Source organism: Lissotriton vulgaris, chromosome 7 (genome assembly GCF_964263255.1).
Source record: "Lissotriton vulgaris chromosome 7, aLisVul1.2, whole genome shotgun sequence".
Lineage (NCBI taxonomy): Eukaryota > Metazoa > Chordata > Amphibia > Caudata > Salamandridae > Lissotriton > Lissotriton vulgaris.
In genome coordinates, this window is record NC_141695.1 from 113,247,421 (window position 1) to 113,271,547 (window position 24,127).

The 24,127-nt window shown below is 39.8% G+C and overlaps 1 protein-coding gene across 1 annotated transcript in view; it reads right to left on the minus strand.

The window, feature by feature from the left end:
• LOC147700942 (uncharacterized) overlaps positions 1-13,612 on the minus strand; it is an 89,170-nt gene extending 75,558 nt beyond the window's left edge. The window contains exons 1-2 of the mRNA XM_086929279.1: positions 13,561-13,612; positions 810-929 (exon numbers count right to left, since the gene is read on the minus strand). Of these exons, the coding sequence (XP_086785405.1) occupies positions 810-929; positions 13,561-13,612 (172 nt within the window). The remainder of the gene's footprint in view (positions 1-809; positions 930-13,560) is intronic.
• Between the last annotated feature and the right edge of the window lie 10,515 nt (positions 13,613-24,127).

Here is a 24,127-nt window from a genome sequence, read left to right on the forward strand (position 1 = left end):
ATTGTTTGGTTTTAGTCTATTGATATATATTTTTTTATTCTTTACTCTCCTAGTATGAATGATAGTTGTTTATTTATAGCTTTATCTGGGTATTATTTTGAATGTTTTAACTAAAGTAGTAGTACTATTAGTATTAGTGTTATTACAAGTACAATACTATTAGTATGAGTATTAGTAGTGTTAGTAGTACTATAAATAGAATTAGTTTTATTAGTGCTAGTGGTACTATAAATAGTATTTGTAATAGTATTATTAGCACTACAACAAATAGTAGTAGTTTTAGTAGTACTATAAATAATATTAATATTAGTACTATAAACAGTATTGGTATTACTATTAGCATTATTAGTAGTACTAGAAATAGTATTAGTAATCGTATTATTAATAGTACTCTAAATAGTATTAGTATTGTTATTATTATTAGTACTAAAACTAGTATTAGTATTACTATTAGAAGTAGTACTTTAAATAGTATTCATATTACTATAAATAAAATCAGTATTAGTATTATTAGTAGGTCTATAAATAGTGTTAGTCTTAGTAGTCCAATAAATAGTATTAGTAGTAGTTTATTTATTAAGAGTATTAATCTTAGGAGTTCAATAAATAGTATTAGTAATAGTTTATTTATTAAGAGTATTAATCTTAGGAGTTCAATAAATAGTATTAGTAGTACTATAAATAGTATTAGTATCAGTAGTAGCAGTTGTACTATAAATAGTATTAGTATTACTGTTAGTATTACAATTCGTTTTATGAGGAGTGTTAGGAGTGCTATAAATAGTATTAGTATCAGTATTAACACTTACTCAATGTGTTGTTCTCCAGACCTTTGATGCAATGAGTGACTTCCTCTTCACAACGTACAGAAGGGCCGGTACAGCTGGTCTGGTTGACCTCAAAGCAATGATGGCAAAACAGAGAATCCACTGGAATATAAAAAAAGAAGCACATATGTATAGGCATCAGTGTTTTTTCAAGGTTTTACTTAAATGTACAGAGAGATGAAGAAAAGACAGATCCCGACTCCAGGCTTTGGCCTTATCATGTTGAAATGCTGGGTGTATAACTGCCCCTTTGGCTCTGAATGGGCCAAATATTGTACTTATTATATTCCTAACTCCAGCGCCCTTCTAAGCTCCATCTCTTCCAAACCACCACACATTTCCAAGATCCACCTTTCTCAAGTCCCCAGTCCTCTAGCACTCCACCACTCCCAAGATCTATTGGATAAGGTTGAAGTAGTAAAGCTGAGTCAGGCCTCTGGAGACTCTGGTGCAAGATATGGAGCCCAGAGATCTGGTTTAACCTGCAAACCAACTATAGTGGATGCAGCACATGCAAACAACGTTATTGTGGAGACATTTTATGAAAGGTTAATATAATTTAGGGGTAGATGATTTTCTAGATGTGATTTGAAGAAAGAACAATTAGGGTCCTGTCTCATTTTGACTGGTTCATATTTTCAAATGCTGAGACCAAATCCTGAAAACAATTGGGGAAATGTGGAGGCCTTCTAATATTTTATACGTTCTGAGTGGAACTAATTGCCACCTTTTTCTGAGATGGTGAGTCTCTTTGCAGAGAGACAGGGGCTGTTATGGTTCATGGCTTTGATGATCACACAAACTAATCTGAAAGTGTAGTGATCTTTAAGAAGATCCCAATTAGGTGGAATGTGTTTGCTTGTTTTATTAGAGGAGGTGAAATGTGTTTTGTTGTTTGTGTGATTATTCTAGCTGCTACATTGAGGACCACTTTTAGGGATGTTGTAGGAATCACAGGAGGCAGTGAATAGTCAGATCTTAATACCTCATGATATATACCCAATGCTTGAATTATTTGTTGTAGACCTTTTGAGATATGAAGTAATAAGTCAATCTTATGAGTTTCAGTTTCCAGTGTTCACATGAATGTGAAATTCTAGGTTTATTTTGTGATCGAGTAGGGAGCTGTTAGAAATTGGGTTTCTGGTTGGCACAGGTATCCACCCTAAAGGAACCACAATCCTAGTCAGGGTAAGTCAGACACACACCAATAATGAACATGTCCTCAACCTCTGCTAGCTTGGCACAGAGCACTCAGACTTAACTTAAGAGGCAATGTGTAATGTTTTTGAGCAGTACAACAAACAGTAAAACAGTGAAAAAACCACATAAAGACTGAACACTAGTTTGGAAAAATAACGTATGATTTTATGAATGAAACAAGACCAAAATAACAAAAATTCAATAAGTAGACATTGAGATATGATTTTTGAAGATTAAATGTAAAAGCAGTAAGTGCTTAAAGAGTTTATTGGATGTGCTGGACTGGAACAAAGTCTAAAGTTCATGCCAAACTGAAGGAGTGCAGATTGAGTGCAGGACCCACGTAGGCCCTGCTGAGCAAAAGTACTTTAATCCGGGTCACAAGCAACAAGATTAGGGGTCAGCTGGGCAATGCTTCAGAGTCAATCGCATACTCTAGGAGATGTGTTGGCTTTCTCCATGCAACAATGGTGATGCGCTGGTTACGTAGTTAAGCACCTGTTCAGAGATGCATTGGTTCCGAAACCAATGCAACTGATTTCTCCATACAGTCGAGGTGATGCGTCATTCGTCTCTCACTGTTGTGGTGGCGATTCGGCAGTTCGGATGGCGAATGCAGCGGTTCCAAGTGTGATGCGCCTGGTATGTCACCCAACAGCGGATCTGCATTGGTCCTGCTCATTGCAGTACAGGATTCGTTGGTTTTGTTGGAGTGAGCACCTGGCTTCACTTCCAATACCCCGGGCACTGGAGCAGGGTATAAGACTTTGATGCATGTGAGTCTTTGGAGAACAGAAGGCTACTCAGCTAGCGCTTGGAGTCTGTCTGGGTCAAGTGTTGAAGGTTCAGTCAGAGGGAGTAGCAGAGAGCACAGCAAGGCAGCAGTCTTCCAGAGCAGCAGTCCAGCAGTGTAGCAGTAATTAGCACAGCAGTCCTTTTTCTTGATAAGTTGATTTCAGGTCCAGAAGTGTACTCAGTTGGTAGATTCAGAGGTCCTGTACATATATACCCAGTTGTGCCAATGAAGTGAGGGTGACTTCATACCCAGTTGTGCCAATGAAGTGGGGGTGACTTCAAAGAAGGGTCTTGGAAGTGCAGAGGTCCTTTCTTCCTGTCTTGGCTTCAGACTCACTACAGGGAGGTATGCTGCCTTTGTGTGTGAACAGGGACCCACCTATTCAGGTGTAAGTGTGAGGCTGTGCCCATCTCCTCCTCTTCCTCCCAGGAAGATGCATGAAGTCACATCCAGCCTTCCTTTGTGTGGGACTGTCTAGAAGGTAATACGCAGAGTGAACTGTCATCCAGTCCAACCAGTGATCAGAGACAGGCGGCAGACATCAAAAGGGCTAAGAGCAGGAAAATGTCTAACTTTCTAAAGAATGGTAACTATAAATCGAACTTCACCATTAAAAAGGATTTGTCATTACTATTCCAGAGGTACTAGACATGATAGTATCTACCTTCTCTCAATTAGGAATTGCGGGTTATTAAATGTAATAAGGAATTCCCAATATTAACCAATTAAAAGGCTAGGCCTTTAAAGTAGTGAAAAATGAGTTTGTGAGTTTTTAACTTCCAGGACATGCAAAACTTAAAAGTACTTGTTCTCCCTTTAGTTACATGCACCCTGCCCTATAGGCTACCTAGGGCCTACCTTAGGGGTGACTTCTCTGTAATAAAAGGGGCGTTTAAGGCTTGGCAAGATGATTTACATGCCAAATTGCCATGTCAGTGTGAACTGCACACACAGACTCTGAAGTGGCAGGCCTGAGACATGTTTAAAGTGCTACTTGTGTGGGTTGCACAATCAGTGCTGCTAGCCCACTGGTAGCATTTAATTTAAAGGCCCTGGGCACATGTAGTGCACTGGACTAGGGACTTACAGGTACATTAAATGTGCTAATTGTGGATATATCAATGAACACATGTTTTAGGGGAGAAGCACATGCACTTTAGCACTGGTTGGCAGTGGTAAAGTGCTCAGACTCCTAGGCAAACCGAAAGAATCCGCATAAATATCAGGCAAGTAGGCAAAAGGTTTGGGGGAAGACCACCCTTAGGATGTCAGGTCTAACCAGAGCCAAGTGTTTATGTTTATTTTGTGTGATGTCAGACGGGATAAGTATGGGTTGAAGTTGATGTCAATAGTTGGCTGTGCTCAAGATATAATTGGCTCCATTTTAGAACAGTGTTGCTGACATCCCAATAAGTGATAGAGTGTTCAGAAGGGGGCCATTGTCATCTGTGTTGAGTGCCACTGTTACCTTATGTAGGACCATTATACGTGCTACTACCTTACCGCTCTTCTGATAGATGCCATCAATATTGTTAAGTATCATTGTGCCAATGTTGTGCCGTGACCTGAGTCCAGACTAATGGAAGACCTGTGATGGGTCAGTACATTCATTGCATTCTGAGTCAGCCTCCTCTTTAGGGATTGGTCTGATAATTACCTTTTATTAAAGTTCATTGAACAGTGCCAAGCCCAAAGGAGCCATTTATGATGTTTCTGAATAGGGATGAGGGAGCGGCTGGTGGATTTGGCCAGATTTGGCAGTAGAAGGTCAAGTTGATAGCCCAAGAGTTTGGAGGGTGAAAATATACCTTTTACTCAATTTCTATTTGTTAGACCTGTCAGCCCTAGGGTGGTCTTTCTCTATTTTTTCGCCCTTGCCTCCTTTTTCCCACCTACTTTTTGTTGGCCTTAGGTCTCTGGCCACCTTCTCATTGTTTCCCAATGTTAAGGTGCAGGTGCTCTCTTCCCCTAAGATGGCTGCCACTGACCCCTGCTACTGCAGCGTGGTCTTTTTAGGCGCTCTCTAGTAGCCAGGAGCTGGCTGGGACCCTTAAACAATGTAGCAATACCAGCCTGCCCATAGCTAGAATGAGGGAAGCTCCTGGAACCTTCTAAAACAGGGGAAGTACTACCAACTGCCACTGCCAACTGCCAACTGTGGCTATATAAGGAAAGGGAGGGAAACTTTCCTGTCAGAGCAGAGCAGTTGAGGCATCACTGACCTGGGGGACCCACGCAGGAGATTTAGGCGGTAGGGCCTAGTCACGGGCCTATGCCACTGGGAGTGACAGGGCTTAGGTGCTGCCTTCCAAATAGAGTGAGGAACCCTGAGCTAGCCCACTGAGCTGGCCCGGCAGGAGGGAAACCCAGGGACCATCTACAGTGACCCTCTGAGGGAACTTAACCAGCCTTCAACCACCCCCTCTTCAAGAAACCAAGAACCACTTCCTAAGGGCGCAAGATCAACTAAGCGCCGAGAAGACTACTTTCTTGAGTTACCAGGACTACTGGGGATCAGCCAGGTACTGTGATGTGCCACCTCTGCGCCCCTCTGTCTTCATCTGGGCCTGCACTGTCCTGCCTTGCCCCCCCGGCCTCCCTGCCTGGACTGCCTGCTAAGTGCTTCCCCTATTGAAGCGCTGTGAACCTGCTAATTGCCCCCAAAGCACTATACCTGCTCAGCGCTGTGTGTGTGCCTGGAAGCGCTGCCTTCACGAAGCGCTAATTGCCCCCAACTCACCGCCGCAGCCCAGGACGTCCGTGCAGCTAAAGCTGCTCTGTTGGGCGTGGAAATTCTCCCCGGGCGGCCCTCGGTGCCAGGGGAGGGCCGCCGCGATCGCCTGAGCCTCCTGCCCCATCGAGTGACCCGTTGCGGCGGCCCCCGGTGTCAGGAGAGGGCCGCCGCAATTCCTGTCAGGCTGCGCTAGGCCTGACAGGGCCTGAAGCCTTCCTCCCGCCATCACGTGACGGGGGCGCGTGAGGACTCGCCCCCATCTGGCGCCGCACAGTGATTGGCTGATGCTGCCGCGCCCGCCTGCTGATTGGCTCCCGGGCCGCTCACGTCATCGCGAGCCCGGGAACAGGGAATCCTCGCACCGGAGGGCTCGGAGAGGGCCAGGAGCCCTCCCCCCCGCTGCCTGAAGGAAGCAGGAACTGCCCCGGGCCGGAGGGAGGCCCGAGAAGAGCGCTGAAGGAGCAGCCCTAGGGTGGTCTTTCCCTGTCCCCCTCCTAGGCCTGAACGTCACCGGAAGGCTCCTATCGGAGAGAGAGCCCTCCCTGAGCCTGACAAACACCGCAAAGAACCGGACCGGGCCAAAGACTGAAGGTAAAGCCCTGGGGGATGGCGGAGGACCTAAATAGACACGGGGCCTCCCAAGAGTGAGAAGGAAGGCCCGGAACCGCCCCTCCCCACGGGAGAAACAGTTGCCGGCCCCGTTGGCCCTGAATGGCCCCTTAGACACCCGAGACCGGACCAGGGCCCGGGAAGACACATTCGGCCCCTTCTGAGTCAGATAGAACAGCTCATGGTGACCCAAAGCAACGGTTACCTTTACCAGGTGAAAGGTTCCCCTTAGCCTCATGACCTGGTTATCTGCACTGTTGGTCCCTGCTTTATGCATGACTTACCCGGCCTGACAATGTGCTGATTTTTGATGAAATGTTTAGGCCTGCATAAGGGAAGGTTGCCTTGGGGCCCGCAGTTATATAACCACCTGTGCAATGCTGAGCCTTGAACCTTTATTCCTTGGAGGAAATGTTTATTCCTGTTTAAGAAAAGGGTTTGTTCTGGCCTAAAGAAATACTGACTCAATGCTTTACAGGAGGAGACGCTATCCCTGCTAAAGGAAATGTCACTGGAATGTCTTTCTAATGAATTCTTTGCAGGGGCGGGCTTTCTGAAGTGTATGGTTATGCCTAATCTTCACTGAGATGTCTATGGTACTAAATGAAATGGTTACTTACCTGTAGAGATGGTTATTGGTGCTTGCTGCAATGGTTTCTGTATGACTTTATAAATAATTTCTTGCAGGTGCTGAGTAAGAGCGGGACCATTACAAAGCTATGGTTATCTAATATTTAATATTTATTCAGTAAAGTATTTATTGCCGAGTGATGAAACACATGTATTTTTAAAGGGAGCTACTAAGTTATTGTTGCTATGAATTTTTGAATGCCCTGATTCTAATCGTATATAAAAGCTTATTAATTTGAATCAAACATAACTGGTGTGGTCTAAGTCCTTGCGTGCACTCATCGTCTAAGTGGCTGTGTGTGTTGTGTAGTCACTTAACACCTGAGTTTTCGGGTGCCTACCCGCTCGTGCCAGGCTACCCCCGGGAATCTGGTGACCCCAGTTCCTACACTATTCAATTGGGAAGAAACCCCAATTGAACCAGTTTTAAATCACAAGAATGACAAAATATTACCAGAGAATTTCATATAAATTAGAAATTCTTTTAGATTGTATATTGCTTTGAATAAATCTTTTAAAAAGGAAAGAAGCAGATCTTTGTAATCTGCCTTTTATGTCAATCTTGACCCATGCAGGAAGGTGGATCAAGGTAGAAGGGTGCAATAAGAGGGGCCAGACAATCAAAATACTACACCTAAGAAGCAGCAGAAAAGGTGTTAAGAGATTGGAGCTCTCAAGCAAAAGAGGTGAAAGAAGAGGGAGGGGGTAAACCCAAAAACAAACGAAGAGTGGAAGAGACTAAGGAGGAGAGACAGTTGTGTTGATGCATATGTCATGTCTGTTTAACCTTTAGATCCTTTTCCTGTGCAATCATATTTGAAGTACAGGTTTGCGCCTGTTCACATTGCCCAAAGCTGCGGGGGACTGCGAGGCACTTTCTGCTCTTCTCCCCAGGACTCCATTGACCAGCATTCAGCAAAAAACATTGAAAAGGTCCCGTACGGAAAATAAAACAGTGACTTTGGACTCAGAGTTGGGACGTTCCTGCACACCTCCCGCTAGATTTACAAGAATCATGAGATCAAAGGACTCAGCTAGGGTTTCTAATATGCAACCTAATATGCAATCTCTTTTGGTGAATGATTCTGTGCATGATCTTGACCGCCTAAAGAGCATAGAAACTATGGTAACTGTGCTTTTGAATCCCCTAATGTGTAAATTAACTCATATTGAAGAGAAGTTAAAACGCATGGAGAAGTTGCATTTATTGAGACAAATACCCCCAAATAGCACTCCCTTGAGTGAGGATGTAAGGATATCTTTTCACCCAGGTGGGGTTTCTCATGTGTTAGTTAATAATATAGGAAATCATGTTTCTCAACCTGTAAAAGGGGTGTCCGTTCTTAGTCACCTTCAGAAGCCGACTCAAATCACTGCAGGTGTTCCAACTCATACTCCGAGTGTTATTCCGTTACAGGCCGAATCTCAAATAAACTCTAGAGAACCAATTGACTCGTCCAATTTGCACTTTAGTAGTACTGAGCAAACCTGTTCTCTTCCATCTCATCCCTTTAGTACCTTTTCCTTGGCCCGGCAGGTTCCACATACTCTAAGGGGAAGGAGGGCTAAGGGGGCAACTCAGCATTTAGCTGGGGCTGTTAACTTTAGAGGGTGGTTAGATCTCCCGCCAGCAGCCTGCTTGTATGTTATAGTGCTGACCAATGTACCGGCACTAACAATGAATCAACTACAAACCACTGAGCAGTTAATACATTAAGTGCAGCATTGGCTTTTTAATTGTACAGGTAACAACCGTGTTGTATATAAGCACATTAATATGGCTAGGAGGGTCAATTGGGTAGGAAGGGCTCCTAAAATATTTAAAGGGATTGTATTGTTATTAGTTTTGATAATTACAATACAGTGGGTGAGTTACTATCCCTGTTACCAAGTCTCCCATCAGCTTATTCTGAAATGTGTGCACTTCCACTTGGTTTCTTTTATAAACCTTACACTTCATCCCAGGCCTTGTCCGAGACCTCTATGCTGTTTTCCTAATCAGCCCTGTGCTCCAATTGCTTTACTTTTACCACTTAGCAATTGTTTTTTTGTATTGGAAGGTATGCAGGAATGTGATTGACTGGATGAGCACAGGTTAACGCACAATGCTGCTGTGGACCTAGCTTTGAAAACTAAGACTCCTGTTAGTCTGCACTACACCCCTGTTGCGGTGATTTCATGGAACATTGCTGGGTATCACCAAAAGAAAGCTAATAAGGAGTGGATTTCCTTTTTAATGACTAAGGATATATTATGTTTACAAGAAACTTGGGAAATTGACCTGATACACCTGAATGGGTATCGTTCATATTATACCCCTGCTACACCTTCTTTATCAGGGCGTGCTTAGGGTAGATTGATATCCCTACTTTCTAATACCTTTCCCCTAAAAGTGAAGTTATTTTTAAATGTCTTTATTTTATCATATTATTGTTTTAGAGTACTGTGCTGATCAATACTGGCTACTTATACATTTTTATAATAATAACTTTGGTAACAATCAGGCTGCGGTACTCGCTCCATTGGAAAGAGTCATTGTTAACCTAGAGTAGGTACTCAATAAACCTTTTGACATAATCTGGCTTGGGGATTATAATGTCCCACCCTGTGGTAAAATTGATACACTAGCATGTAGGATGGTAGATGATGATGGGGACTGTGTCACTCATTTAAGCCATAATGAGTATGGTAATTATTGAAATAGATTACTTATTGCAAAGAATCTTGTGTTTTTAAACACGATTAATAGTTTAACTGGACTGCTGGATTTTTCTTTTTTGGTCATTTCCTTTCCTCCACACTTGACTATCTCCTGGTTTCTGATTCTATAAGGAAGCTCTTTTCCCAATTACAGATTAATTCTTATGTCTTTAGTGACCATGCTGCAATTACTTTTTTCATTCCCTCTTTGAAGAAAAAGGAATGCTCTGTTGATCTACCTATTATTCCAGTGATTGCAAGGGAGAATGCGATCATTTTGAAATGAGAAAAAGTTGATCCTGTGAAGTTTTTGGGTAACATACTTGCTAAGTGTGCGCCAGAGATAAAGACATGTTCAGATCCCTTTCCGGATAATGGTATGGTTACTGCTTTTGAACTGATCCTGCGGGAAGTTAATTTGTTCTGTACGTAATGGGCACCGTAAGAAACTTAATTGGGTTGATGAAGACTATGAAATATCACTCAAAATCTGCATATGACTTTAAAGGCAAAACCTCGTAATCAAATTGTGGTTACATCTTTATGCCAGGTCTATAAGAAATGCAGGAGTGTAAGGCTAACTGCTCTAAAGGATCAGTGGTGGGAAAAACTTCCAAAATGCTGTAACATTAAAGAGTTCACAGTTATTTTGGTCTGTGATTTAACACTCCCTTTCTAAAAGAGGAAACAAGTATGTCCCTAGATACCCATGTTAACCAGGAGGACTGTATAACACATTTTGAAGGCTTATTTGGGAATACGGTGGATGTAATTACTCAGTCCTCCTCCTCCAGATTTGACAATGTAGGAATAAGTGTCTCCTTTATACTAGAAGAAAGAATACATGCTCTTAATCAGTGTAAACGTGGGAAGGCGCCAGGACCTGATGGTGTCCCGACTGATCTCTTTTTAGATAAACAGGAGCTTTGGGACTCGTTTATAACTAATGTTTTGAATAATATTACTCAAACTGGCGCACCCCCCTCTTGGAAGACGACCGTAATCATCCCTATTTATAAAAAGGAAGATAGGTCATCGACAAAAAATTACAAGCCGATATCTTTGATAGTCTCCACTGCAAAATGAATGGGTCGGCTGCTTTTAAATAGACTTGATGAACGGGCACTAGAGAAGAACATTATAATTCTGTGCCAATATGGCTTTAGGAAGGGAAAAGGAACGGTAGACCTGGGTCTGAACTTGAATCTGATTATAGGAAAATATACGGCAGCTAAGAACGGCCACTTATACCTTGCCTTCATGGATCTGTCAGCAGCCTTTGACTGCGAGGCACAGCAAAGGCTATGGCAGATCATGAAGGCAATGGGGGTTGATATACAGAATATTCATGTAATTCAGAATTTGTATAGTGGGGCTTCGGCATCCATACGCTTTGGTAAGAATGGAGACTGTACTAGACATTTTAAAATTACTAGAGGTGTAAGGCATGGATGTGTTCTCGCCCCCTTTATACTTTTGATTACACTAATGCTGTTGAATTGGCTTTAGTGGGTATTACGCCAGATATTACTTATATCAACTCCTTGCAGGTACCGTTACTTCTTTATGTGGACGACGCAGTGATTCTAGCTCGCACTGGTAATGCACTGCTTCGGCTTGTAACGGAGAATAATAAGTTCATGAATGATCTGGGTATGAAAATCAACTACACCAAGTCTTATATTTTAATGGCAGGTGCAAAGCAGAGGAAACAGCCTTATATCCATACTGAAGGGGGCAAGCTGGGAGTTTTAGATTCTTTTAACTATTTAGGGATCATGTTTGATGAACTAAGTAACTGTAAATATATGATCTCTTACAGAGGTTCACAAATGGAAAAGAATATCGAGGTTCTTTTCAAATTCGTAAAAAAGATTGGATCAAAGCCCATTGAAGCAATAAAGAAAATCTATGAGTTCAAAATTGTATCTGCAGCCACGTATGGAGCAGCGGTGTGGGGCATTGTGGACTGCCCTAAACTTCAAAGTATTGAAGACACTTTTTTGAAAAAGCTAGTTTCCTTGCCACAATCATGCTCTAATTTTAATTGCCATATAGAACTGGGGGTCCCTTACATCTGTGATAAAATGTGTATTTCACCTATCCTAATGTGGCATTCGGTTTGGAGAAAGGAAACTCTCTCGTTAACTAGAGATATTATTAATGATGTCTTGAAGTTAGATGGTGTGAGAAAGATCAGCTGGCTAAAGTATGTGGAATCTACGCTTAAGGCAGCTGGGTTACATCATCTCTTTGTAGATCCATTGTCATGTTGGTCTATCTAAAAAAAAAACAGAAAAATCATCTACTCTCTAGATTACACGCAAGGAGGCAGAATTCTAACCTTAGATTAACAACAGTTAGAGCATTCCTCGCTGTCCCAAGCATCATGTCAATGGATGTGAATGCAAGCTGTTTATCACTTGATACCAACTTGCAACACAGATACATATTGCTGAGATTTCGGCTAAACTATATCCCCTTGATGTTGGGTCTTCCTGCTAAAACCTATATAATCTCTGAATTGTCTTTTTGCACATCTGATGATCAATCTCTTCAGAATAATTTACATTTTTTATTTTTCTGTACATTTTATCAGGAACAAAGAAAAAGATTATTTGTCCCTCTTATGCGTAAGCTGAATTTTAGTCAATGTCATGTGGCCATTTTTTATCTAGAGTTATTACCTGATCCTTTTACATGATTTTCATTGGCGTCTTTTTTCTGTCTGCTTTATGGATGCTTTATGTATCAAAGATGAGAACAGTGTAACTAATTATGTGCATATTTTGTCTTGTTTTTAACGTGTATTATGTGTAAAACTTGTAATCTTAGCTTGTTGTATTATTGTAAATGTTTTAGAATACTTTTTATGCCACCATTAAGGTTGGAAAAATAAAGGTATCTTTGATTGATTGATTGATTGTGAGGTAGAGGAAAGACTAGCATCTATGAATAATTATTCCTTGGTCTTTCTCTAAAGAATTGGCTCCTACTGGGTGATGGAATCCTTCACAGTCCATGCCCACTCAGCCATTGCCCTCAGGAGTGAGCACCTGTTGGTAGAAATCCAGTGCTCCCTGCATGCCCACTCCACCTTTGACCACTTTTTCTGCAATCATATATGTAGCCCAGCAATCCACTGACTTCATGTATTTAATATTAACTTTTGACACACTTACGGGCACCAGATCGCGACATCTCTAACATAGACTGTGCAACCAGTTTTGGACGTCCCTTACACAAATTATTGTTATCAAAGCACTAATCAATTATAATTAATGAATATTATAGCTTCCAGAATTCATTGATTTGTTAAACTAAAGCACCAACACAATAAAAATAGCACGGATGGATCAAGCTAGTTAAATATGTAATTAATCTTCTAATTCTCATTTCAAAAGAATCTGGGGGGGTTGGGAAGTTACTGACAATTCCTGGGAGTTTCTATTCCTTTGTATTCAATACATTTTTTAAGGAAGAAGAAATTGTCTTCAAGGCAAGTTGACAGGGTGGCTCTCTTGGTCCTGGGTAATGCACTCAGTTGGGACTGCAAATTTAGTTTCATTGGACTCTGGAGTCTGGGCATCCTTTGATACCACATTCCCAAGGGCCATTCCCCTGATGGATGAAGAGATTAAACCTACTACAACACAGAGCACTTAGTGAAATTATATGTGAATCTATAGTCAGGGCTTGGGCTGATTCACTTATGCACCAATGAGCGCTGAAAAAAATGTGCAAAACTTTTCGTTCAACAAGGAAATATCTTATCCCCCCTTATGCCTTGTTGCAGAAGACGTTCTGCATGTTTCTTTCAACCCTCTTTTGATCATTGCCTGAAAACGAACTTCTTTTATGAAATCTAGAAAATAAATGACATTGTTAGCCTAATTACCTAAATAAGGTGGTATCAATTCTTTACTTTCTTTGATATATTTGGTTTAAAAACCCATAACTCATAGCCCAATCGCTCTCAGGTTCCCAGCCCTTCATGTGTCTTATGAATTAGCATACTTGACCTGAAAATATACTAGATAAAATGAGGCTTTCATATTTACCTCCAGGGAAGGCTACGGCGAAGATGGCTGCCACGGTGAGGAGCGCACTCATGGTGCCGAGAAGATGGTGGTGGTGGTGAAGCTGAGTTTCTGGGTCTGCGCAGTTGTTCTTGTCCTGTGAAGTTCTCAAGACCTGGGCAGGGTTTTTATACTCTTTTTTATTCTGTGAAGTTAAGGTGGGGAGGAGGGTGCAAGCTGAACTTCCCAAAAAGAAAATAAACTGTTCACGTGGTTTATACCTGCTCTGTGATTGCAAGTATTGTCCAGACTCATGGATCTGCCCCCAGAGAGGATTTAAACAGCTGTGTGGAATGACGTGATCCAGGATCCTCTCAGTAAAAACGTCCTGAGACCTATTAATTGCTAAAGGGATTAATTTACAGCAACTGTGCAGAACCTTTTAAAAGTGTTTGCACATTGTGGTGTTTGGATCTTCCTATATTTCTTTTTTTATTACAATGTCCGATAAACCTTCTTATTTTCCCACATAATGATGATAACAGTAATGCTAGCCAAGAAAATTGGAATGCCCTAGGAAAACGGAACAATTAGAACTTGTTTGCAGTTTTCGAACTATATCAATAAATAGCTAGGAAGAAAAATGTTGTACCAAAAAGACTGTTTCTAAAGCAGTTATCCCGCAAACTTCCCAAAACAGATTAAAGCATTTGAAGGCTATTTGAAAAGTTTGACTGGTCACCTTTCTGTTGCTTATTGCTGTATTTGGGTGTTAAACTGGTATTAAGGTTAGGTGGTACCTGTGCCCAGACAGTTTAGAAATGCACAAAAATAACAAAATATTGAAGGCACGGACTTCAGAGACTCTAAATGATAATCCTTACCCTGGTCAGCAGATGTACCATGCCAGCAGCACATTGATCTGTGTAGGCCATGCACAAAGGCCATCACTAGCCCGCTGCACTTGTACATCATCCTTCATAGATGTGTCAGGTGAATCCATGTCCCCTGACATCAGACATGACACTGGCAAGCATGACCTTCTCCTTCCTGTGTGATGAATGGGCTGTCGTAGGCGTTGTTCCATATCAAAGCCTTGGGTAACTGCGTACCCTCGAACATGGTCCATGATACCTCTATCCTTTCCAGAATCCCATCCTCAAAGTAGGGATCAAAAGAAACTATAAACTGCTGGTCAATCAGAATTCAAGTCCCTTTATTTATTGGGATGTGCTACATCCAGCCATCTCCTTGGTGGTAGCCTCTGACTACATGACTTTGTTGATCCAGTTGGAGCTCGCTGTCCACTCGAGCTTCATCCCACCCTTTTCTTACCCTCTTCAGGGTTACCAGAGTTGAAAAACTGACAAGAGGTTCTTCCCTCATTTGTGTCTTAACCGAGGCATCATAATGCATTTATGCCTCTCTTAATCTTTGTCGAAAAGGCCTAATGGAGAATTTAAGCGGTGAACTGGATTGTGTTCAATGCTGTATATCTCTCATTTGGTCTGCTGCCATTGAACGTCATGTGCTCCTAATGCTTGGTCTGAGTCCAGGCCAAGTGCAGCCCAGGTGTGAACTGGAGCTGGCCAGAGAAAGAGCATTTAGAACATCACTGTAAATAATTTAACAAGACAACTTCTGTTTAGAGCGTTCATTGGTTCTGGGCCAATCCCCCAAGCTGTTCAACAAACATTGTAAACCCTTGCTTCCCAAACATTTTAGAACCACGATCCAATGTTTGGCGCCACAACTTTTACCAGTGCACCTAGCTTTAGGGGACATGAGGTGGGGCGATTTATTAATGTGAAAAAAGCAAATGACTGTAAACGTCACAACATTGACTACGCCTTTCGATATGGGAATGTGGCCAATATTTTAATCTGAACACAAAGAAACCTGACTGAGTTCCAAATCAAACTGCACAGCTAAGGCCATTTTAGAATGAATCCAATCAATCAAATTTTCATTTTTAATCGTTTTCCTCTTCTGTTATTCTACTGCTTTTTCATTCTTTTTCCAAGTTTATTTCAATTCATTTTATTCATCCCAATGTCATTCAGGATTTAATCAAAACACATAAGCTGTGAAATATAGTCAGAATGTCACGATTTTATTAAAAAAAACTCCCAATACATATATATATATATAATATGCTGTTTTATAAAGCATGAGCACAGCCCGAGGGTCTTAAAGTGCTCTATAGGGAACACCAGAATATATTACACAAGATCAGATGCATTTTATTTTAAGGCCGGGGAGTAAGTGATTTGCCCAGAATCAAAGGGTGTTGAACCAGTGCTTGGAGTCGAATATTTATCGCTAAATGCGCTTAGCGCTTTTTTTTTATTGCTGCCTATCGCTGGATATGTTAGCGGAGAAAACCTGCTATAAGCAAAGTTTTTCTCCATTGTGCTAAAATATCCAGTGATAGTGGCGAAATGCGTGAATATCGCTGGAAATCCAGCGATATTCATGCATTAACGCCAATAGGGACATAACCTGTAAATCCACCTCCCATTGGATAAACAGGTAAGTCATGTTTTTAGGAGGCGTTAGATTATAGCGATAATCGCGCTTAGCGTGATTTTTTTTATTGCTATGCCTGCCTTGCTAATAGGCGATAGCTGCGTTAGCGACTGCTTTCAGTCGCTAACAGTTTGGGTACGTCCAATTTGCATGTCATTAGCGATAAATATCGCTGACATTCAAAGCGGGCCTCAAACCGGTCGCTATCGCCTAAAAGCTGTCACTAACTGCTGTTAGCGACAGCTTGGTAATAGGGAGATAAAACTATTGCCACTTTAGCGGCAAAAAGTGCAGCTAAAGCGGCGATATGGCCCTTGCTAATATGCCCCCTGGTTCCCTAGATCCAAAGTCAGCTGCCCAGCCTTAGGTTCTACCATATTTCTCGATTAGTTTGTGAAAGTCATACACAAGTGGTATAGCTTTGATTGATCAAATATACTAAGCACATTCTGTGTTGAAAAGGCTTTGGAATGTAAAATTAAAAGCAGCAACAAATATTGGAAGGTTCACCCGGAGTTTTGCTTGGGAATAGTAGCAGGGTACATTTTTTTTTTTTTGGTAAATAATTTTTATTAAAGATAAATAACACGGGAATACAAATATAATATTCCATTCAGATGAAAATACATTCATATATTAATATCATCAGCAAATAAGTGAAATAAAAGTATAAGATGAATAGATTGTATAACACTTGTATCGGTACTCCTAAAAATGAACAAATGAATAACATATAAGAAAAATAGTACTGAACTTTGTACTGGTATACTAAAAAAAAACTGTGAAAAAATGACTGAACATATACTATTAGAAGAAGAATTTTTTAAAAGAAAGAAAGAGGAGAGAAGAAATAAAAAGAGATATAGAGAGATAGGAAGAGAAGAAGGGAGAGAAAGGAAAAGGAAAGAAAAGGAAAATAAAGAGACGATATTGGATATAAAGAAAGAAGTTATGTAGAATGTAAATTCAATGACAGATAAGTAGTAAACGGTAGCCATAATAAATCCAATTTAATTTGTGAATGAATTGAAGCATGATGTACTGAGGCAATTCTATGCTCATCCCATATCAAATTCCACCAGAGTAAAAAGGGTATTTTAGAATTGTCTTTCCAACTTGTTAATATAACTTTAAAAGCTACAGCAATAAATAAATCAATTAGAGTCGATTTGGAGATGGTTTGATTAAAATCAGGCGACATAGTACCTAAAAATACATTATGGATGTTAAGTTGAATATTATAGGAAAAAAATGAATATACACCTTGACCAAACAGCTTTCCAGAAAGCATAAACTTTTGGACAATAGTAAAGTAAAGGTATTCAAGAACCTTGAGATTGATTGGTTAAACGTATGTAAAAGTAGGGGAGTAATAACAACTCTATTGTAAATAAAATATAAGGATTGTGTGATATTTGCAGCTTTGGATGTCTTGAAGAGTTTTTGCCAAAGCTTGTCTCATTGAGAAACAGACAATGTTTGAGATGTCTTGTTCCCATTCTAGCTCAATAGTTGATTTATCCCATGTGGAATTAGGTGTAGATAAAGTTCTATATATAAACGAGGCACTGGGAATAATGTCTGAAGAAACTTGGTACAAGGTTGTATCAGGTGTGAATGAAGTTGGAACTGACTGAGAGGTGAAATTCTGTAAATAGGTTTGGAGTTTTGGAGCGGGAATGGTATATTGTTGAATACACAAATCAGGTAAATTAAAAGTCTCTTGTAATTGATGAAAAGATAAAATTGTATTATTAACAATCATTTGGTTAACATAAAAAACACCCTTTTCTTTCCAATGTTTGTAGTAAAATGAAATGATTTGTCATGAAATTTGATGTGTTTATTATACCATAGTGCGGATGCGAGGAAAAGTTGATATGTATCAAAATTCTTAAAGAATAGTGTATGTAGAAGGTATTGAGAATATTTCAGAATTGGATATTTAGAAATAAAAGTACAATTAGTCATAAACACAATATCCTGTAATGAAAAATCATTTAGCAATGAACATTCAACAGTAACCCAAGAACGTTTAGGTAAATCCTGAAAATCTTTAGACATAGCATAAAATTGACGGATCAAAAAAGCATTATGATACAATTTAAAATCAGGAAATCTGACACCTCCCTCATTTTTGGGGCGACGTAACTTGAATAGGGTAATACGTGCACGTTTATTATTCCAAAGAAACTTAGTACATATAGAATTAATCTGTGTAGAATAATAATCACAAATTTTAAATGGTAACATTGACAATGTGAAAAGTATCTGGGGAACAATCATCATTTTAATTGTATCAAGTCTGCCCAGCACCAAGATAAAAATAAAGGAGACCAAAGGTCAACAGATTTGTAATCTTGAGTTTTAGAGCATTAAAGTTATGGGATAGTGTATCAATAACATTAGAGGAAAACCATATGCCTAAGTATTTAATTTTTATAGGACACCATGTAAAGTTGGTAGAATCAAACATATGTCTAAAGGTATTAGGAGTTTAAAGGTAAAACTTCAGTCTTGGAGAAATTTAGTTTATATCCTGAAACCTTAGAAAATGATGACATTGCATGTAAAAAGTGGGAAGAGAGGTAACAGGATTGAACATATAAATAAGAACATCATCGGCATATGATGAAAGTTTAATTTTGTGGGATTTCAGAGTTAAACCAGTAATAAGAGGATTATTCCTGATTAGTTCAAGGAAGGGTTCCAAACATAACAAGAAAAGTAATGGTGAAAGATGGCACCCTTGATGTGTACCTCTTTGCAGAGAACAAAATGGGGAAAACAGACAATTAACAAAAACACATGCTTTTTGATCTGTATATAATAATTTGATATATGAAATAAAGTTTGGGCCAAATCCAAACCATTGTAAGGTGTGTAACATGAATTCCCAATTAATTCGATCAAAAGCTTTTTCTGCATCCAAAGATAATGCAGCTAGGGGAGAAGGGTATTTTTTACTAAGTGTAAGAATATTAGAAAACATTGTGGCATTATCAGAGGCTAAACGTCCTCTGACAAAGCCAGCCTGATCTGGGTTAATGAGAAGAGGAATAACCTTCTCCAAACAGGAAGCCAAAATCTTTGCAAACATTTTGCAATCATAATTGATTAGTGATATAGGACGATATTTTTTGCAGAAGGAAGGGTCTTTATCTGGTTTAGGGATAACAATAATAAGTGCTTCTAAAAAAGAACCACAAGCCTTAGAATTGGAAATGAAAGAATTAAAAAGTTCTGATAATTTAGGTGCAAAAATTGAGAAAAAGGCTAAAAATGATTCAACTGAAAAGCCATCAGGGCTGGGAGCCTTCGATTTCTTCAAGGATTTGAGGCCATTAGATATTTCTTGAAGAGAAATATCCTCCTCTAGTGGCAAAAAGATATCTGGGAGAGATTTAGGTTTAGGAATATCCTGGAAAAACGCTATAAAGTCTTCTTTAGAAGGATTAGTAGTTTCTGTGTATAAGAGATTGTAATATGATTGAAATGTACTAATAATATCAGAATCAGATGAAAGAAGTGTATTGTTTGTTTCTGCATGGATTGGGCCGATGGTTTTATGTTCGGATTTTATTTTTAAATAATTCGCTAGCATTTTCCTTGCCTTGTTTTGGCCTCCGTGAAATTTGGATGTAACTTTAAGAAGGCTGTTACATGCGTCCACATTGGCGATTTTATTCAGAGCGGATTTACCTTTAATTAATTCTTGTAGTGATGATGGGGATTTGGATGAAAAATATTTGTGTTCCAGAGTTTTGATTAGTGTTAGGGTTTCTTTATATTTGGCAGTCAATCATTTTCTTTTCTTTGAAGTATAGGTAATAGTAAAAGCTCTGAAGGATGCTTTAAATGCATCCCAATTATTATGGATTGAGGTATCTAAAGAGTTGTCAATTGCAGAAAATTCATTAATAAAGGAGGTCAGAAATAAAAATACAACCAATTTCTGATGAATGGTGACAAGGTAGTAATGATTTGGAAATTAAAATGTAATCAATACGAGACCTTGTCTGGTGTACAAGAGAAAAGAAAGTGAATTCTGAGGTATCTGGATTACACGTTTTCCAAGAGTCAAATAAAGGTGGAGATGAAATGGCAGATTGGATTGATTTGTGAGATTTGTCAGGTTTAAATTTACATTTGGATTTTCTGTCTGAAAAGGGGTCCAACCAATTATTAAAGTCACCACCAATCACTCTGTTAGAATTAGATATAGTTAATAGTTTCATTTTTATAGTTTTCCAAAATTTCGGATCAGGTTTAACAGATCCATAAACATTGAAAAAAGTAATTTGTATTTTGTTGATGATAGTGTTAACCAGCGCCCAACATCCATAAGGGTCACACTCTGATGATAATATTTGGTCATTAATAGATTTATGAAATAATATAGCAACACGACCATGACGATCCGTAGCAGGAGAAAAAACAATTTGATTAACCCATTACGTTTGAGTTTAAGAGATTCTAGATCATTGCAATGGGCTTGCTGTAAAAAAGCAACTTAATTTTAAGTTTAACTAAATGAGACAATACCTTCTGACATTTGACAGGATGACCTAGACCACGTACATTCCACGAGACCACATTAATCATGATTTTGGGTTAGGGGAAACATGAGGTAACAGGAACACGAAACTGCATAATTAACAAAGAAAAAGAAGAAAATACATTGTTTATTATGTGATGAGCAAGACATGTTGATAAAAGCAAAACATGTACCATAAACAAGACTAACATACAATAAAACCAAAAAGGAGAAAAGATGATAGGTATAGAAGCATAAGAAAGAAACAAAAGAAGAAAGTAGTGGAAGAAAGAAAAAGAAGATGACAGAATAAGAATAAAGTAAACAGATCAAGGAATAGAGTCCAGATCTGTAGAGAAAAGAATGACCGAGTAAAGAGGAGCATAGTGACGTCGAAGGACACGGACAACGGGGATATAAAGCAGATGAAATGAGAACCTCATAAGTAAAAAGACAACAACAATTAATCATAGAAGTTTAACAAAGTAAAATTTTCAGAACCATAACAACAATCTTGTAGTATAAACTGTCAAATACTGGTATCCATTCCACGAGAGGAAATAGTTTGCAGAAAATGTTTACGTTTGTCAGGATCATCAAATGAACGTGACCGTCCTGCATGCGTTATTTTACATAGACACGGATGAAGAATACCATATTGGATGTTGAGTTGTCTCCTCTGGGGACGACGGGCAAGAAATTCTTTGCAACAAGCATTCGTTGCGTTGAAAATATCTTAAGATATGAAGATATTTTGGCCTGACCAAATGAGACGAAGTTTAAGCTTTACAGCCTTCAGAACAAGCATGAGTTCAGTGAATTCCAAGAACAGCATAATGATTCCACGTGTTTTGTTTGAAGAAGGTTGTAGGCGACCAAGACGATGTGCTCTTTGTATTTTAAGGGGAGATGAAGATGACTGAAGATCTAAAAGTTCAGGAAGAAACTTCTGAAGAAATAAGACCATATCATCAGGACCTTCAATATTTTCTGGAAGTCCATAAAGGCGCAGATTATTTCTAATATTGAGATTTTCAACATCCTCCGCATGAATTTTTACCTTGTGGATTTCTTGTTCTAGAATTGGAATCTTTGAAAAAGTATCTTGTAGGTCACTGACCAGCTGCTCAAGTTCCAAAACCTCTCCCTCCATTACAATCCATCTCTCCTCAATTTGTTGTAACTTTTCATTAGTAGTGGACATGAAAGGTTGAAGGCCCCGTACCTCATCAAATATGGAGTCCAAAACTGGATTTTGTGAGGAGAGAACCGGGGATGGCGGGTAATTTTTTTGTCTTTTCTGTTTAGCACCAGAGGAAGAAGATCTAGCAAAATGAAGGTCGCTAGCCATCGTGGAATGCTGAGGAAGTCTACTTATGAACGTTGAATGAATATATCTAAAAAAATATAGCATATAAATGTGTCATATCTTTGAGTAGGAATTTATACTATCAAAGAGCGTAGCATGAGTCACATATTATAGTATAACTATTGAGCCACAGTAACACAAGGACCTCAAAAAATATCATATGAAGTATTCCAATGCCACAAAAAGAGAACAAATTTGTGAGAAATTCAGTATCCAAAGGTTATTCCAGCAAAAGGAACAAAGGAGACATTATTTAGGCTCAGGCATATGAAAAGCAGGCAGAAAAAGAAGTGTGAGCACCACAATGGAAAAAGGTGGGAGCATTAAGCGTTTCCTGTGATGAAGACCTAGTAATCAGGTTTCTTCTCTTGTGAAACACCACATCAAATCACTCATTCATCATTGCTCAAACACCAGCTTGCTACAATCTTGCCTTTTTTTCCATGTACGGAAGTGTTGACTGAAAGTTAAGTGGCAAGTATATAATTATATTTATATCCTTATGCAGAGATATGATAATGTTTCTTTAAGAAAAAAATAATTCTGGCATACTGAGCGGTGCTGAAGGCTCAGAAGCACGTCTCCTGTAAGGACATTAGGGGAAACGGGTGGATCAAATAGAATGCGAGCGCTGCGCTAGAAAATGGCGGGTGCCCGCTTCTGACTGAGGAGAGATTGCCGCCACAGCCTACAGGCTGAAAACCTATGTGGGAGATATTAAAAATGTATTCGAGACTCACCACATTCTCCTAGAGCCATGTCTGAAGTTTGACGACGGAAAAGTCAGTCCAGTGAGATTTGCAAATGAAGAAGAGTCCCGAGTTGCAGCGGAGCACACACCGGGTCCGCCATATTGCTCCGGCTCCAGCTGGGTACATTTTGAAACTTAACTTAGGGGCATTGTTCAGAACCTTTTGACTGTTGCACGAACAGGGATTATCATTTTCAAATATTGCTTACATATAGACCAGGACTTTCGCAACCCGCCAAACACCAGCTTGCGCCCACAGCTTGTGAACCGCTGGCATAAACTTTCGGTGATCATACTTGATGCCAGAATTTTAGGATAGCCCACAGATGTGTGAATGAGTTTCATTTAGGTTCATTATATGTAATTTTATCTTGTGTGGATATCGTGAAGCAATCTGGCCTGGATACAGTCCTCTGGGACCTGCGTCAGATAGGCTGATCATAGACACAATAATCTGCCAAAGCTAAAGGGAAGGGAGCGTGGTTATTGATCCATGTCCTGATTGAGTGACACCCAAAACTTTATTCAGATAAAGATCCCAGACATTCTGCCTTTAAATGCTGAATGCCATGGAGAAAACTAGTGCTCTTACAATACAATTCACTCCATTGTCGGGGAACGCCATGCAGTAACTTGTGTTGGGTGCACCTACTCAACCACCATGCAGTAGACAACCTTTCATCACACAATGCAAAGAATGTCCATGGAGGATCTTGAGTCACACAGTATTTAGACTGAGAATCTTTTGACAGTATCAGAGACTTCCCTGATTTTTGGGAATGGAAAATATAGTCTTGATTAACGATACTCAGGCAAGACTGGAAAATCTAGTTTCTATGGATGAACCTGAGGCAACAAGAAAGCACAAGTCTCCTGCACTGATTCTCTCAGGAGCGAAGACTGGTGCTGCAGCATGAGAGTAAAAAACAAGCGCAAAAATGTACTGCAACAATACTCAACTTCCAATCAATTTCCATCTTCCTTGAATCCGATGAAAGTGAGAAGTGTTTTGGGGAGGGGCCACCTCACCAAGCATAACTAACCTGCCTTCATTGGCCTGAGAGGAAGTAAAGAGGAGAACTGTTACAATTAGTGCTGCAGATGAACAATATTTATTTAGATATGTAACCATACACCGAATAAAGCACAATTAGTCGCACTGCACAACTGAGACTGAACATGGTATAGGCACCAGGGGGCATCTCCTGGTTATCGCTAGTGCTGATTGGTGCGTTGTGCTTTTTCAAAGCAGGTATTGGTGGGCTCATGTTCTACAGAGCTTTAATAATAGGTCATGAAGGTTGAGCAACTCAATAAATCTGCTGATCAAAGAATGTACTTGTGCCTTCCTCCTGTCACAAAGACCATCAGATACATGGTCTCACCAACGCAATGCTCACCTGAGCTTTCTCTGTCACTGCCT